This window comes from Octopus bimaculoides, chromosome 1 (assembly GCF_046866305.1).
Source record: "Octopus bimaculoides isolate indiv1 chromosome 1, ASM4686630v1, whole genome shotgun sequence".
NCBI classification, from domain to species: domain Eukaryota; kingdom Metazoa; phylum Mollusca; class Cephalopoda; order Octopoda; family Octopodidae; genus Octopus; species Octopus bimaculoides.
Genome location: NC_142928.1, coordinates 126,394,064 through 126,411,848, shown reverse-complemented (window position 1 = coordinate 126,411,848; position 17,785 = coordinate 126,394,064). Strand labels below are relative to the sequence as shown.

The following is a 17,785-nucleotide window of genomic DNA, read 5'->3' as shown; positions in this document are numbered from 1 at the left end:
TAGTGATATAGTGGTTTGTTTTTAGTATTGATATATAGTCCAGCTGTCTTAGCCAATGAGAGTTAAGTGATGAGATACAAATTGTTAAAAATTTCAGTCGGTTCCATACAATGTCATAACTGCCATTAAGTATGGGAACTTCTCACAATTAGATGAAAATGATTTTTTCTTTTTTTTACCTTTCCTTAAATAACTTTTCAAGGTCAACTCTCATTCTACATTTAACTTTGTTTTCTCTTCTTGTTCAATTCTTTCAGGTGCAGGAGCTACTGCAGTGGTGCAAGCTGCGTATTGCCGCCCTAGGAACGAAAAGATTGCCATCAAACGTATCAATTTAGAAAAATGCAATACATCTTTAGAAGAATTGCTGGTATGTGTATTTCTTTATTGTAAAAACTTGATTTTTCTGTCAAGAAAAAAACAAACAAACAAAAGACCCTGCAAACACAAGCCTATACACATTAAAAAGTAATGTTCCTCTGAATGAGAACATGACTTCACTAGTTATGTTTGAAAAATAGCAGTTGGGTCACAGTGTGTGTGAGGCCAAGGAGCTGGCCCACTAACCCATTGCCCATTAAGTGCCGAGTTCAAATGTTATGCAGTTATTTTATTATTCCTAAGCTCTTTATTCAGCCTGCAACTTATCATAAATATTTATGGTTAAGTAGAGATTTGTTTACATTTTGCCTGGTGTGTTCAATGACAGAGAGAGAGAGGGAGAGATCATGGGGGTGGAGAGTATTGGCTAAGACTTGTACTACTACTACTACTACTACTACTACTACTACTACTACTACTACTACTACTACTACTACTACTACTACTACTACTACAATATAGCTATATGTGGTAGTATATTTGTATTGTCTAAAAACCTTCTGCTTAGTGCTTTAATGATTAATTAGCTGTCAGCTAAGCGCTATTTGAGTAAAGTCCTTTATAACAGGGACTATATACGATTTCTTTGTCAACAGAAGACAACTGTCACCTTCTCTGAAGAACTGTCCCAAGTGCCACCAAAACGGTTCAGATTGATGGCCTTTTTCTGCCTGTTTGGTGATTGTGTAGGTATTTGTTTACATCTGCCTGATGTGTTCGATTACACGCATGTACACACACACACACACTGTAACTAAGACTTGTAGATACTGTAGATGTATACCCTATAGTACATTATATTATTAAATAATAAGGACAACCAGTTGTAAAAATACTTATTCCAACAATTTGTAAACAACTTAAGTTGCAAAAATGTACCCCACCCATGCTAGAATTGAAATAGAATTATATATATATTTATAGACATGTTTACATTTTATATTTAAATTCATCTATCAACAATTTATATCAAACCTTCTGGGTTTATTAACCACTATAGACTGTAGCCCATTTTAGGGTGATTTATATAAATATCTGGCTGACTTAATGCCATTAAACTGGAGCTAAATGTTGAGATTTCTTAATTCCTCTTGGAGTATTCAAAAACCTTTACTTGTATCAATTCAAAAATATAACTTGTTGCTAAATTGTAGTGGTGGAATTGGTTGACTAAAGAACCCTATCTTATTGGTATAACTACTGTAGTGCTCCATGTTCCAGACTTCAGCTACCACTGAGACTGGGTTAGCTTTTTGTTTATCTGGGGGCTGGTGAAAGAACACATAATACAAGGTTTTGTATTGTAGTTGTATATTCCAAGTGTACTCTAATATGATGACGACATAAGTATTTCATTCATAACAATTATTTTCAGATAGTATTATGGCTAAATTGCAAAGCTGGATATTTTTTGACCTCAATACTAGCAAACTTAAGATCATTGAGATATTTATCCTAATTAAAGGAGAAAAAAAAAAAAAAAGAATTGAAAAAAAAGTACTCAGTACACTCAATAGAGATTATTATTTTTTCGGAGCTGAAGCTTATTCTAGTTGTCTTAGTTAACAAAAACAAAAAAAGTCTATTCTTGGACGTATGGGAGTACAAGGGGAATTAGAACTTAGCTTTGGTAACATTTATTCTGATACAGAAACATTCTAACCTAAAAAAAAAAGCAAAATATATGCATAGGCGTAGGAGTGGCTGTGTGGTAAGTAGCTTGCTTACCAACCACATGGTTCCTGGTTCAGTCCCACTGCGTGGTACCTTGGGCAAGTGTCTTCTACTATAGCCTCGGGCCAACCAAAGCCTTGTGAGTGAATTTGGTAGACAGAAACTGAAAGAAGCCCATCGTATATATATATATATATATATATATATATATATATATATATATATATATATATATGTATGTGTGTGTATATGTTTGTGTGTCTTCGTTTGTCCCCCCCCCCCACATCGACTGACAACCGATGGTGGTGTGTTTACGTCCCCGTAACTTAGCGGTTCGGCAAAAGAGACCAATAGAATAAGTACTAGGCTTACAAAGAATAAGTCCTGGGGTTGACTTGCTTGACTAAAGGTGGTGCTCCAGCATGGCCACAGTCAAATGACTGAAACAGATAAAAGAGTAAAAGAGAATATATATATATATATATATATATATATATATGGTAAAAAGGAAAAACAAAAGAAAAGTGATTCAAATTCTAATTAAAAAATTGATACAAAACCAAATCATTGAATTGATTCACTGCGAAAGTAATGTTGCAAAGTAGGATCAAACCAAAATAATTTTGAGTGCAAAGGGTGTTTCTTTTTTTTTTTGTTTTGTTTTTTATGAGTGTGGAATATAATTGGTGGGTATGCCCCTTTAGCAAAGCTGTACCCCAAAGACTATTTCTCCTCTTTAGGAACAGAAAATGCTTCAGTTTTGAACAATTACTGACATTTTACAAAGCTCAAGTGAGTCACGCTCTAGAAAATAGCTCCCATACACCTGGTGTTGAGGATAAAGCTGTTACTACTACCCATACAAACATCTAAGGCTACTTTCAAAAGAAAGCCACATATCTGATTGACATGGAATCATTGACCAATACATCTTAATTTCTTGCTCAGAGATGCGCTAACTCTTCACATTTGTTTTTCTACCACTACTACAGTAGCTACTGCTTCTTGGTGCTTGGTGGTTGCATACCTCCTTCAGCCAAACCTGCCCAAAACACCTTTCCTTTGTTCTCTTCAGCTATAGCTTAAATTCACCTCCCGTTAGCCTATATCAGCTTTTTCTTCCAATCTTTTTCCCCATAAAGTATCACCCCTTCTGAAATTTCTCCGCCTTGTGTTTCCCCTGCAGTCATTTTGTTGCAATTGTTGAAGATGAACATGAACCATCCAGTGAAACAAACACAACTGTTGCTAAGAAGTAATGCTTTGGTACTATACAGTTTCAGGTTTAATTCCATTGTGTGGCGCATTGAGCACATATCTTTTACAACAGCCTTATGGATGGAAAGGTGAGGAAAAAAAAACAAATAAAACAAGGCATGGCTGTGTGGTAAGAAGTTTGCTTCCAAACAACATGGTTTGGGGTCCAGTTACACTGTGTAGCACCTTGGGCAAATGTCTTCTATAGCCTCGAACTGACCAAAAACTTATGAGTGGATTTGGTAGATGGAAACTGAAAGAAGCTTGTCATATGTATATGTGTGTGTGTGTGTGTGTGTGTGTCCCACACACCTACTGTGGAATCTGAATCAAGAACACAAGGTGCTGGAATAAATACAGCATGACATTTCATCTGCCACTAATGCTGCTGTCAGTAATAATAATAATTTTTTGAATGTAGCACCTACAGAAAAATGCAGGCTACAAGTAAGGCACCTTCTTATTGGAGCATTGGAGAAAATAAACCAAAAAAACAAAAACAAACAAAAAACCCCAAATACTAAAAAAAGAAAGAAAGAAAAAAAGAAAAACCAACCAAAAACAAATGTTGATTCCCATTGATTTTTAACATACTCACTTGTATGTAAATTTAGTAGGAAGGGCATAGTCAATTATATCCATTCTGCATTGTCTATATTTTTCAAAACTTTTGATCAGCTGATCTTATTGTACTTAGCTCCCCTGTTTTTTAGTTTAAAACAAAATATTTAATTTGAAAATCTCAGTTAACTGAAAATTTCCTGTGTGTTCTATTAGTTTCATATGTATTTAGTATTCAGAACACCCCAGAGTTATTTTCTTTCAGCTATATTGTTGATCCCAGTAAATTGACTGGTATTTCTCTTCTACCCCTGAGGGTTAAAAGGCAACATTTGAACTCAGAATGTAATTAGTTGTAACTAAATACTAACTATATATTTTGCTTGGTACAGTACTGTTTCTGCAAATCCATTGACCTAAGTAAAATTAATAAACTATTGAATCTGAATCATAGACTTAGCAGTTGCCCACATCACTTCAAAGTGGTTTCTTTTGATATATCAACACCAGTTTTGTTAAAGAAATCAACCTATTATTTTATTGATTCTGGGAAGATATAATTCAAAGCTCAGTGGGTTAGTAAACAACTACTCTAAGACATTGTCCAGTAAACCACTATATTTGCCAGTAATAATTATAATAATAATATCTTTGGCTGAAAGCCATAAATTTACAAGAAAAGAATTAAGTCTTATATTTGATTGTTACTTATTTTATTGAGCCAGAAGGCATGAAAAACATTTAGGTTTGAATCTAGATTGCAGAGTGATTTAGGTCTGAATTTAGATTGCAGAACAACAAACTAAATGTTGGAAGGTGTTTTATTTAATTTGGTGTTCTACTGTTTAATAATTACTTCTGATGTAGCCATGACCATGTGATTAAGAAGTTTGCTTCAGTGAGACTGAATTGGATTCTAGCCTTATAGGAATATCTACTGGGATAGTCTGTTCTTCATTTCACCCTGTGATATTTTACCTTTAAGTTGGGCCATAAAACAAGCTAATCTTGAATCCTACATGAATGTATTTGCAATGCCAACCATAACTCAGCTCTGTGACACTGGACTAGATACATTACTAGATACCTACTTGTCAGTAAGCAATGCATTAACCCTTCAGCATTTAAACCGGCCATATCCGGCCAAAAGTATTCTGCCTGTTTCATGTTCAAACTGGCCAGATCTGGTCTCTCACACCAACCCTACAATATTCTTTTAAAAATTAACAGCTACCTCATCAAAATCTCATAGCTATAAGATAATGTATGATTAGTTCAAAACAATGTAGATGAAAAAGCATTAATTTTGACAGAATAATGCGAACATTAAAGGGTTAAGGTAATTATTTAATGTTGCCCCCTCCATATTTCCAACTTACAAAAAGACCTGCTATGTGAACTTGTTGCTAAGTGTGCAGTAACAAAATGCTTAGAAGGAATTGGATTAGAGTAAGCCTTAAAGCAGTAACAAAAGCAGACATCCCGATGGCACATAACTCATCTTTGGTGAACAATGAAAAAGCTAAGGTCAGTCAGTGTTTTGACATTTTGGACCACCACCACCACCACTACAATGACAAATGTCTTTCTGATGACATCGACTGAGGTAGAAATGTGTTCACAACTGTCCTCTTATCTCCAGACAATAAGCCCTTTTCCTCAATCACACCAACTTGGGAAAATTTGTGATTCTTGAGATTATCTCCCCTCCTGATATGTGGCTGGTCTTAATTGCTATTTGATAATTATGACATTTTCTCTAGAGGCAGAGATGATTTTAATAAACCAAAAATTTATGTTGTATGGTATTTGATGTACCTCTATTTGTCTATTCAAATACATGCTTCTGGTCACTCTGAGTTATTTCTCTTATTTTGTTATTTTGTTCCGCATGCATGCATGCATGTATATATGAATGTATGCATTCATTCATTCATTTATGCATGCATGCACACATGCATCCATTCACTCACCCATATATGCATCCATCCATCCATCATCTAGATAAAGAAATTTGGCTTGAATGGAGAACATAACGGCATGCTGAATACATGAACAGGCCCTCACTGCTGAATTTATTGAAAGGAATATCTATATCTTGTACAAATAGATGACAAATGTCTCCTTTGTGGCTTATTTTCTGAAACAATACACCACATTATATTAGGATGTCCTGAGATCCTTTCAAGCTTTGGGCCTCATGGAAGCAATGTCTGAGACCTTTGGCATTATGTCGTGCTTGGGAAGACTCATCAAGCTGAGCAAAATCACAGTCGTGACAGATACTGGTGTCATGCAAATTAGCACCCATGTCAGTGGAACGTAAAAGCACCCCGGTGTCACGCAAATGGTACCCATGACAGTCGCATTTAAAAGCACCCATTACACTATTGGAGTGGTTGGTGTTAGGAAGGGCATCCAACTGTAGAAAACCATGCCAAATCAGACAGGAGTCTGGTGCAGCCTTCCAGCATGCCAGCCTGATCAGACCGTCCAACCCATGCCAGAATGGACATTGGACATTAAATGATGATGCCCTAACTTCAACAAAATAGTAATGTATTGAAGGTACATCGCTTGGAAATGATATGGAAAGACAACAAATAGAATGAGTTTTATTAATGGAATCAAATCCCTGTTGACCCTTAATACCATCCATATTTCATAATGTATGTCAGAGCATGTACTGACATAAAAGTCTGAGAGTTACTGAATTGAAATGCTACCTGTGATTCTAAATATGTAACTTAAATATGTCACATATCAAAGCGATGAAACGTCATACTCTGTTTTGGTAAACATTTGATCTATTGTCAAATACAAGCATAACCCAAGGCTGACAGGCCCAGAGTAACGACCTTGAATGACATATTTACCAAGAATAAGTAAATGGAGAATGCGAAGGGTATGGTGATCTGGGTTGATTACATAAAGCGATGGACTTGAGTTCAGCTTGACAAATCCAAAGCTTTTATTAAGGATCACGAATGCATGTAATAAATTTAAAAAAAAAAAGCCAACATTGCATCAACTGATGCAGTGTCTTAAAGAGATGTAGGTTATTTTGAAATGAGGAAAATGATTAAAAATAAATGAATAAATAAAAATATTAGTTTGTGGAAGATAAGGATAAGAAACTATGCCCATGCCCTTTAGTGTCTCTTTTAATAGTGTTATTGCTATAGTTCATGTTCAGATAGAACATTTGCAGGGAAAAATATTAGATATGAGTTATTTGTTAGTTTTCTTTTCTTTTCTTTTTTTTATTCTACTGTCAACACTTCCATCACTAATAATGATGTCATTGACAAATGATCAATTATATTCTCGAATAAAGTTAGTTGCTCTTTTCTGGCAAGGCTGACTTTTATTAGCTTCTGGTAAATAAGAGTTCTTGCAGTGAAACTGCAAACAATTATGAACTTTTCTTTGCTGTCCCTGCTATATGAATGTTAATCTTGCTGTTGGTAGATGTAGAAGGAACTGTTCCACAGTCACATTCACATCCAATATGTAAAATGCAGGCATTAACAAATGATAGGCTTACTGCATTTCTTATCATTTACAAATTACAATTAATCCTTTTAATAATCCTTTTTTACTATAGGCACAAGGCCTGAAATTTGTGGGGAGGGGACTAGTCGATTACATCAACCCCAGTGTTTCACTGGTACTTAATTTATCAACCCCAAAAGAGGCAAAGTTGATGTCAGTGGAATTTGAATTCAGAAAGTAGCTACAGATGAAATCCTGTTAAGCATTTCACCCAGTGTGCTAACAATTCTGTCAGCCTGCTGCCTTATTAATCCTTTTAATAGTAACCTGCTTGAGACTTCCCCTGGTTCCATTAAGATTTCATATCAGTTCCAAACAGCAGCTTAATAATGACAGTTATTTTACTGAATTATTATTTTCAAAATTGTTTGAATCAAAGACTGTACTTTACCAGAAATATGAAAACAAAAGGGTGTGAACATGTTTCAGTATTGGTTTCAAATTTTGGCACAAGGCCAGCAGATTTTTTGGGGAGGGGTTAAGTTGATTAAATCAACTCCAGTACTCAACCGGTACTTATTTTATTGACCCCGAAAGGATGAAAGGTAAAGTCTACCCCAGTGGAATTTGAACTTGGAGCATAAAGATGGACAAAATGCTGCTAAGAGCATTTTGCCTGGTGTTTTAATGATTCTGTCAGCTTACCATTTTAAGGACATTTTTCAATATCAATTTGTATTCTTTTTTCTTTGAAAGTAGGTGAACTGGCAGTTAGGGATATTGGGTTCTTAATACTAAAGTTGTGGTTTTGAATCATGGACTGGGTGGCATGTTGTGTCTTTGAACAAGGCACTTCCTTTCATATTTTTGGTCCACTCAGCCTTCTCTTCTTTCAGCTATCACACCCTAGAGATGGAGCGTTAAGAGAGTATCTCTATCTGCTTGTCACTACATAATCAGTCACCTAAAACAGTTAATGAACCCATGGTATAAGCTATGAAGTCACCCTCAATTCTAGTGAATATTTTTACCCTAAAACATTACTAAATTTTTTTCAAAAAAAAAAAAAAGGGCTGGGGGATAACTTTGCATTTCAATGTCAGTCAAACCTTTTGGTGTAAGTGCATTTCTTTAAATGGAATTTTTGACACATACTACTTAATATTGGTTTTACAGATAGTAATTACCACAATAGAATATATATTGAAGGGGCATGGCTCAGTGGTTAGAGTGTCGGTGCACAATCATGAGTTCGGTTCCTGGACTGGGCTCTTGAGCAAGACCCTTTATTTCACATTGCTCTAGTTCACTCTGCTGTAGAAATAACTTGCAACATCACTAGTACCAAGCTGTATTGGCTTTTACTTTTCTCTTGGCTAACATCGGTGGTGTTGAGAGGGCAGGCTGGTATACATGGGAGTCTGCTGGTCTTCCATAATCAACCATGCTTCGGAGGGAAAATTTCTAGGTGCAATCCCATGGTCTCTTTTTTTAAGAATATATATATTGACCATAATGATGTAGGATTTCAACATAAGCTAATGTGATCTCTAACAATTCCATCCAAATTTCCCAAAATATAATCCAGATTAAGAAAATAGTGATAATATTTATTAGGCAATTATTCTTCTTGTGACAGTAACATATGAAGATTACTAATTAATCAGATGATAATTATTGCTTCTTTGATTGTAAGGTTAACAACTAAGTACAACTGAGTGCCAGATCATACATGGTTTTTAATTATATATTTGTTATATGAGGCTTGGTGATTCTGAGATTGTTGTGCTGGGATATTGGCTACATAGTTACAATTTCAAACTTTGTCACAATCATTGTATGACATCTTTAGCAGTTGGCTTGCCTTCAGTCTGCTTAGATAAAGGTAACTTAAACTCTACTCCTTATAATGGAATGGGTCAGATGGTTTTGCATATATATCTTTTGCTTCTTTCACTCTTTGGAATGCAGCCATGAAGGGTTTAGTACCTACTCTTAAGCCAGGTACTTATTTGATGAGTCTCTTTTTGGTGAACTGCAAAGTTATGGAGATGTAAACAAACCAACTGGTTGTCAAGCAGTGGTGGAGGACAAACAAATACACTGCCTCCATACTCATATATACATAACAGGCTTCTTTCAGTTTCTGTCTGCCAAATCCATTCACAAGACATTGGTTGACCTGGGGCTATAGTGGAAGATACTTGCCTAAGTTGCTGTGCATTGGGGACTGAACTCAAGATCACATAGTTATGAAGCAAGTTTCTTACCACACAGCCATGCTGGCACCTATTTAGTAACATTTTAAAAATGATTTATAAAAAAAGCTTTTTTGGCTGGAATAGAATTCAAAATCATATAGGGCATTCATCTGCAATCTGCAATATATCATGGGTGTTGTCATGTAATTCTGTAGAAAAATGCCTAACTCTGTATTAGCATTGACTGTGATGTACTTTCCTTGACTTCCCTTTACTGTTGGTAAACTACTGCCTGGCATGCTGAGACATGTTCTCTAGCTGATTATTTAAATAGACTTGTTTATTTTTCATGTACACTTTGTGTGTGTGTGTGTGTGTGTGTGTGTGTGTGTGTGTGTGTGTGTGTGTGTACATACATACATACATACATACATACATATATATATATATATATATATATATATATATATATATATATATACATACACATATATATGTACACCTAAGTATGTGTGTGTGTGTGTGTGTGTGTGTGTGTATATATATATATATATATATATATATATATATATATATATATATATATATATATATATATATATACACACACACACACACACTCACACACACTCACATTCACCCATGTGCATGTACACTCATGCAAATGTAATGTATGTGTGCATGCATGCATGTGTGTGTGTGTGTGTGTGTGTGTGCATGCATCAGCGCATAAAAATACAAAAACAGCAGCATGACAATTGCGATAAAGCTCACTTAAATAAATAAAACATTATATACATATTGTTGGTGGCAATGTATTCATTGGGATAAGTATTTTTAGTTTTGAATCCCTTGATTTTGTTTACTGATGTATATCTCTGTATAACTCAAGATTGCTAGTTTCTTAAAAAAATATATTGTTGCCTACAACAATAGTTACCATAAAATATATGAGAGGAACTTTACATTATGGGGTGGAATATACAAATTCCTCTAAGTCAGACTGTCTTGTAGCCTCAGCAGACAAAATGGAAAAGCTGTTATCCTGCAGGATGGCAAAGAAGATCTGCTGGAACAGCCACTCAGATTTATGGGGCTTGCACTTGTGAACAGCCATCTCTGCCCTGATCTCTCATTTTTGTATTAGTACCACTTGTGGGAACAGTTGTTCACAAGGTTTTAAGTTTAAGGGAAGTATTTAACAGTTTGCCATACATTCAGGGATTATATTTTCACTGATTCTCATTTGTTGTTGCATCCATTTAGATCTAACCCCCCCACCACCACCACCACTCCACTGTTTCTTGCCCACCAAAGTTTTTCTGGGAAATGTTAATCCCACTAGTTTTGGGTGGGTCTGCTAAATTCAGTGTCATTGTACAAGAAAAAGAAAAAAAAGGAAGAAAAAGAGTAGTGTTGAAGCATGGTTACTGTTTGGTGACTGAATCCAGTAAAAGAATATCTTTCATTTGGATTGGCAGAATCATTAGAGTGTCAGGAAAAATGTTTTGTTTGATTTCTTCCACATCTCCATGTTCAGAGTTCAAATCCTGCTGAGCTCAGCTTTGCATTTTTATCCTTGTTGGGTTGATAAAATAAAATACCAGTCAAGAACTGGGATCAATGTAATCAACTAATTCTCTCCATCAAAACTGCTGGCTTTGTGTTTAACCCTATAGCATTTAAACTGGCCATATCCAGCTACAATAGTCTACCAGCTTAATGGTCAAACTGGCCAGATCTGGTATGTCACACCTACCCAACACTGTCATTCTAAAATTAAACAGTCACATCATCAAAGTCTCAGAGCTACAAAGTAATGTATGATTAACTAAAAACAACGTGAATTAATAAGCTGCACATTTGACAGAATAATCTGATTGCTAAAGGGTTAAACTGGCCACATCTGGCTAAAATATTCTACTAGCTTTATTTTCAAACTGGCCAGATCCAACCTCTTACACATACCATACAATGTCATTCTAAAAGTAAACAATCACATCATTGAAATCTCAGAGCTATAAGATGATGAATGATTAATTCAAAGCAATATGAACTAATAAGCATTACATTTGACAGGGTGACCTGAATGCTAAGGGGTTAAATTAGAACTAGCTACTAAAGGAGTACTTCACAGATTTTCTGTTTGTTGAGGGAGTCATTTCTCAACAGAATGGAGCATAACTTTATATTGTCGACTTACTGTAGAAAATAAACAGTTGCAGGAACATGGAGAAAATGAAGGGATGGAAAGGACTGGAAATAGTGGAAGTGACCATTACAATTAAATTTTGTAGTTATTAGGATGGGACTTTGTGAGGAATATTGGCTGAAAGATAAAGATAGCAAACTGCTAGAATAATTGTGAATATGAGTGCAAATGTTAATACTAGCATTGTGCTTGTACCATGAGTATTGTATTTAATTGTTTAAGCAAAATACAATTTATATAACTGATATTTAACAGTTAAGTAGTAAGTGAATGGATCTTTTGTTGGTTTTGATGATGAAAATTTCAAGTTGTGTGATTTATGGAACTTCTTTTGCCAGTCCAAATAAGACATTCTTTTATTTGGACCAAGTGCATGGCTTAGTGGTTAGTGTTGAACTCACAATTATAAGATTGGTGGTTTTGGACAAAACACTTCATTTCACATTGCTCCAGTCCATTCAGTCGGCAAAAATAAGTATTCCTGCAACAGACCAGCATCTCATCCAGGTGGTGGTGGGTACATATGCCACAGAATCCAGGAAACCAGCCCTATGAGTCTATATGACTCTGGAAGGAGCTTTCTACTTTTTTTTTTTTTTATTGTTTTATTGAGTTCAGTTACTGAATTGAAGCCATGCTGGAGTATTACCACTTCCTTTTGTTTTTGTGCTTTTTTTTGGCACATGGTGTAAGTGGATGAGTATCCTACAAACACTTGTATCCTTAATGTAATCATCAGGTAGAATGACAAAGCCAGCTATTTGAGCTCACATGTAGAATCCACTTTATGAGCTTTCACAGTTTCTATCTTCCACCCAATTGTTTCCAGTTATGAATGTTCTGCTAATATGACTTGGATAAATTGTCTATTACTGACTGCACCGGTTACAGCAAAGTAAGTTTTAAGAAAGCCCAGAAATAAACAGTGTTCCTAGAATACGCTTCCTTTTTCTAACTATTTTAGGCATTAATATCTCTTTTGCATGGAATCTAGGCATGGCTGTGTGATAAGAAGATTGCTTTCCAACTACATGGTTCCAGGTTCACTTCCACCGTATGACACCTTGGTTAAATGTCTTCTTCTGTAGTCTCAAGCCGACCAAAGCCTCGTGAGTGGATTTAATTACTGGGGTCAATTCATTCAACTAAAAGTTCTTCAAGGCAGTGTCCCAGCATGGCCACAGTCTAATGGCTGAAACAAGTAAAAGATAAAAGATAATACCTAGTCTCTGTAAATTGGCAAGCTAGCTAACTTACTCCTACTCCATCACTGATCTTTGTATCCTTATATTATTTACATTTGATGGATATTTGTCCTCATCTTTGTTGTTAACGCAACGTTTCGGCTGATGTACTCTCCAACTTTCATCAGGTGTCCTGGGGGAATTTCGAACCTGAGTTCTCATTCCTAAGCTATTTTTCCAATCTTATTATTGTTAAGGTCACTGCCTGGAATTGGACTTCGAATCTTGGGGTTAGTAGCCTGCGCTCTTAACCACTATGCCATATGTCTGTGGGCAATTATGGAGTGAATTTTAGGGTTTATAAATCTAATATTTTCCTATACTTCCTTAATACCAGTTCCCATATGCTACTCATATCTGCACTAGGTCTGCTTAGGAGGTTATTATGTCCTAGCATATGTGCTGCCTTTTTGAATTTTCGTATTTTCTAGTGATATTCTCTGTCTATTATTTTAGCTTCATCCCACAGTGAGAGGTGGTCTCCGTTTTTCCATACATGATCAGCTATACCCGATTTATCAATATCTGCTCGTGTCACAGCTTTGCAATGTTCCTCTACCCTTATTTTGTGGGGGCGGCATGTTTCGCCTTTGTATAACCTACCACAGCTGCATAGGATGGAGTACACACAGTCTTTGGTCATATTCTCTTCTATTGGTGGTTTTACTCGGAGATATTTGCGAAGTGTTGTATTACTCTTGAATACTTTCCTGATGTCATATGGGCTGCATATCTTTTGTATCTTTTCGGAGAGGCCTTTCACATAGGGTAGACAGACTGGTTAGTTTATGCTGGGAATTGAACTCATAACCTCATGCTTGTGAACCCAATATATACACATATATAGGGTGTTCAGAATGAATTTGGCAGTTTGCATAAAAGGAAAACAAAGCACAACATCTCATCCAAAAGTAAATGTGTTTAAAAAAAAAACATATTAAAGATATCAACTAGATAACAGTTTACTCAAAGTAGCCACCCCAGCTTCCACTGCAGCATCAAAATGGCTCTGGAATTTGGCACAGGTGTTCCTCACTGTGTCATTGGGAAGACGTTCGAATACCTCCTTGCTCTTGGCTACAAACTTAGCCTTTGTGTTGCGGACAAAATGGTTGGTGTCTTTCTCAACTGCACTCCACACATAAGCAATCCAGCGGATTACAATTGGAGAAATTAGTCCATGTTATATCTTACAGCCTTTTATAGTGTTCAGAGGCCATAGACCTTGGCCTGAAACTAGATAAAATAAATAAATAAATGAATATATATATATATATATAATCATCACCATTATTGTTTTTGTCTCCACTTTCCTATGCTTGCATAGGCCAGGCAAAATTTGAGGCAGGTTTTTTTAAGTTGGATGCACTTTCTGTTGCCAAATCTCACCTATTTCCAAGGAAGGTAATATTTTCCCTATTTCCTCAAATATGAACTGCATAATGCTTGGACATGTTTCCACTGGTGATTACAAAAAAACAAAACAAAAAATAATAAACACCGCTTGTATGGTGGTGATGTAACGTTTGTTTATAATTTGCAGGTAATGTCAAACAAGGGGGTCAAGAATACACCTATGCACATACACATGCACACACAGTGGGTTTCTTTCAGCTTCCATCTACCAAATCCACCCAAAAGGCCACAGTTGGCCTGTAACTATTTTAGAAGGCGCCTGCACATTGTGCTACGCAGTAGGACTGAACCTGAAAATATATGGTTGCAAAGTGAACTATACATACATAGAAATACGCGCACACTTACTCATACATGCATTTACATGTACACACACACACATGGAGAATATGTAAGCAGATTTATGCATTGTTCAATAGTTCTTGATGTGTACATGAACACACACACATTTACAGACTTGTACGTTTTCATTTTTGCACATAATATAATAAACATGTTATGTTTGAAAAGCATTAAAAGATGATGTATTTTTTTCTATACGTTTTAACAATAGCAATAATGTTTATTCATTAATGCCCTCTGTTGGGCCTCAAAAGATTATTCCATGTTCTTTCACAGGCTCTCCCGCTCATTATGGGATCAGTCCATAACATCAGCAGTGTTAAGATTGAGCTCTTGATTTACTACATAAACGTGATGTCTGTGTCAACCTGACACTAAGAACTAGAAATAGACATTAATGTATTCCTGTATTATTGTGTGAATACGTGCATATGCGTATGTATTCATAAGGGTTTGTTTAATTTTTGGGGCTGGTTATTGAAACGAAATTCATAGTTCTGTTTGTTGCCTTTTTTTTTCTATTTTCAGATAGGACCAAAAGAAAAAAAAAAAAAGAAAACCACAATGATGTTTTAACAAATTCATATTTTTATTTACTTATACATGCCAACATTATTATTATTATTATTTTTTTTTTTGTTCTCTCTTCCTTACTGATTTTGTTTATTATCTTGTCTTTATTCAACAGAAAGAAATTCAGGCTATGAGCCACTGTAAACACGAGAATGTGGTTGCCTATTACACATCATTTGTAGTGAAAGAAGAACTGTGGGTTGTTATGAAGTTGTGTGGAGGTGGGTAGCTGTTTTATTTGAAATCGATATAATGATGCTTCTGAAAAGAGTGACTGCTGATAAATAGGCAAACTTTAGTATTTATATTTTTTATAAAAGCATTTTTTTTTTGTTAGTTTGCATAGACATTGTTTAAAATTTTTCATTTTCTAAATTGAAAGACTGAATTTATGATATATAGATTGAAATAAAATATTTATTTCCAGACTGTTGTACCAAAAGTATGTGATTTTTTTCTTATTGTTAAGTTGTTACATATACATACATAGGTATTATGCATGTATCTATACATATATCTATACAGTGGGGGGAATTCTTAGCCATGACGTTATACAGGCATTAATCTAATTCAAACAGCTGTTTAATGTAAATTTGTGTGATTTAATAATGATTTATATACACTATCTGTTTCTGTTGGGACTTAGATTTCTCAGCCTGTAAGCACAACTTTTGTTTTGAACAAAATGTACTTATGATTTGTTGGTAAGGAGAACAAAACTGTTGGACATGAAACAGCATCAGAATCTTTTCCACTGAAAGCAGAACTATTGTTTTTTTTTTTGTCTATAATCTGTATTTGTAGATAAATACATAAGACTTAAAATTGTCAAAAATAAATTTAAAAAAATCTAAAATTGTTACCTATAGGTGCAGGTGTAGCTATGTGGTAAGACACTTGCTTCTGGGTTCAGTCCCACTGCATGGCACCTCGGGCAAAGTGTCTTCTACTATAGCCTTAGGCTAACCAAGGCCTTGTGAGTGAATTTAGTAGCTGGAAACTGAAAGAAGCCCATTTATATATATATATATATATATATATATATATATATATACAGGGGCTGGACAAAATAATGGAAACACCTTAAAATTTCAAACAACCCTTTAAGCATTCAGCTTACTGTATCAAATATAGTGCTTATTTATTCTCATTGTTTTGAACTAATTGTGCATTATAATTTTAACTTTGTGATTTCATTGATGTGATTGTTTACTTTTACAACAACATTGTAGGGTAGGTGTGAGAGGCCAGATCTGGCTGGTTTGAACATAAAACAGAATATTTGGGCTGGATATGGCTGGTTTAAATGCTAAAGGGCTAAACCTCGCTGGTACCTTCACAGAACTATATCTTTGTTTTAGTCTCAATAAGCATTTCATATAAATACTATACTTTTTGCTTAAGGGAGCAAGCTGTCAGAATCGTTAGCACACTGGGCATAATGCTTAATGGTATTTTGTCCGTCTTTACATTCTGGGTTTAAATTCTGCTGAGGTCGATTTTATCTTTCATCTTTTTGGGGTTGATAAAATATGTACCATTTGAGCACTGGGTTGATGTAATTGACTTAACCCCTCTCCTGAACTTGCTGGCCTTGTGCCAAAATTTGAAGCCAATATTATTTTTCTCCTGCAAAGTCATGAAGAACAATTTATATTCATCAAATGAATGATATAAAGCATTAGCACCTTTGTGGTTAGCTTTGTTAGGACATTTTTTTTTTTCATCACAAACTGACTTTAGCAGAATGGACATTGATATTAACAAAAGTGCTCATTACTAAGAGGGTTATGCAACATCTAGAGGATTGCACCAATTAGACATACTTCTGAGGTGTTTGTGAGCTTTAAAACTATTTATCAATTGATGATTGTATTCAAGAGCCATCTGGCGTTTGATACATGGCTCTCAACAGTTTTGGTCAATAACCAGAAATTGAATCTCAGTAGCTTTGAAGTTTGGGTGCTTGTCTACTGAGTTCAAGCCCTACTTTATGTACTTCAGTGTGCCTCTATTAAGACTCTCCTCTCATTCTTGCCTAATTCAGTCAACTTAAGCAGGTTTCATTGTTATTTCATATTTGAATTGTGAATAACAGGAAGCTCATCCAGCTGTGAAAATAAGTTTTCTAGTGATATATGTAATATTAGAATGAGCTGATTGGGCACAGCAGTCTTGGATGCAGATGATTTGGCATGGCTGACAAGTCATTCAGGGACGGTATTTTTTGGTGCTGGAGAGACATGCACACAGACATGTGGGCAGAGAGTTGTACAAACCACAGCAAAAATATGAGATATACTACAGAGATAGCTAGTTTTCTCTGACTGTGCTTGTGCATGGAAAAGCGGACGTAAAATAAAGTTCCTTCATGAGACATAAACTCATTAGGTTGGTTTCCTGGATTTTGTAGCAATGCGAAATGATGT

At 35.3% G+C, this 17,785-nt stretch overlaps 1 protein-coding gene across 11 annotated transcripts in view; it reads left to right on the top strand.

Annotated features, from left to right (window-relative positions):
- LOC106879265 (serine/threonine-protein kinase OSR1) overlaps positions 1-17,785 on the top strand; it is a 268,230-nt gene that overhangs the window by 117,831 nt on the left and 132,614 nt on the right. For 7 of the 11 annotated variants that reach the window (XR_016243128.1, XR_016243127.1, XM_089357459.1 and 4 more), the window contains exons 2-3: positions 258-370; positions 15,472-15,577. Coding sequence is in view for 9 of the 11 variants with exons in the window: in XM_052970001.2 (XP_052825961.1) it covers positions 258-370; positions 15,472-15,577 (219 nt within the window). In the remaining 2 variants the exon portion in view is untranslated. The remainder of the gene's footprint in view (positions 1-257; positions 371-15,471; positions 15,578-17,785) is intronic. The other 4 variants (XM_089357475.1, XM_089357489.1, XM_089357484.1 and 1 more) reach the window with 1 other exon arrangement.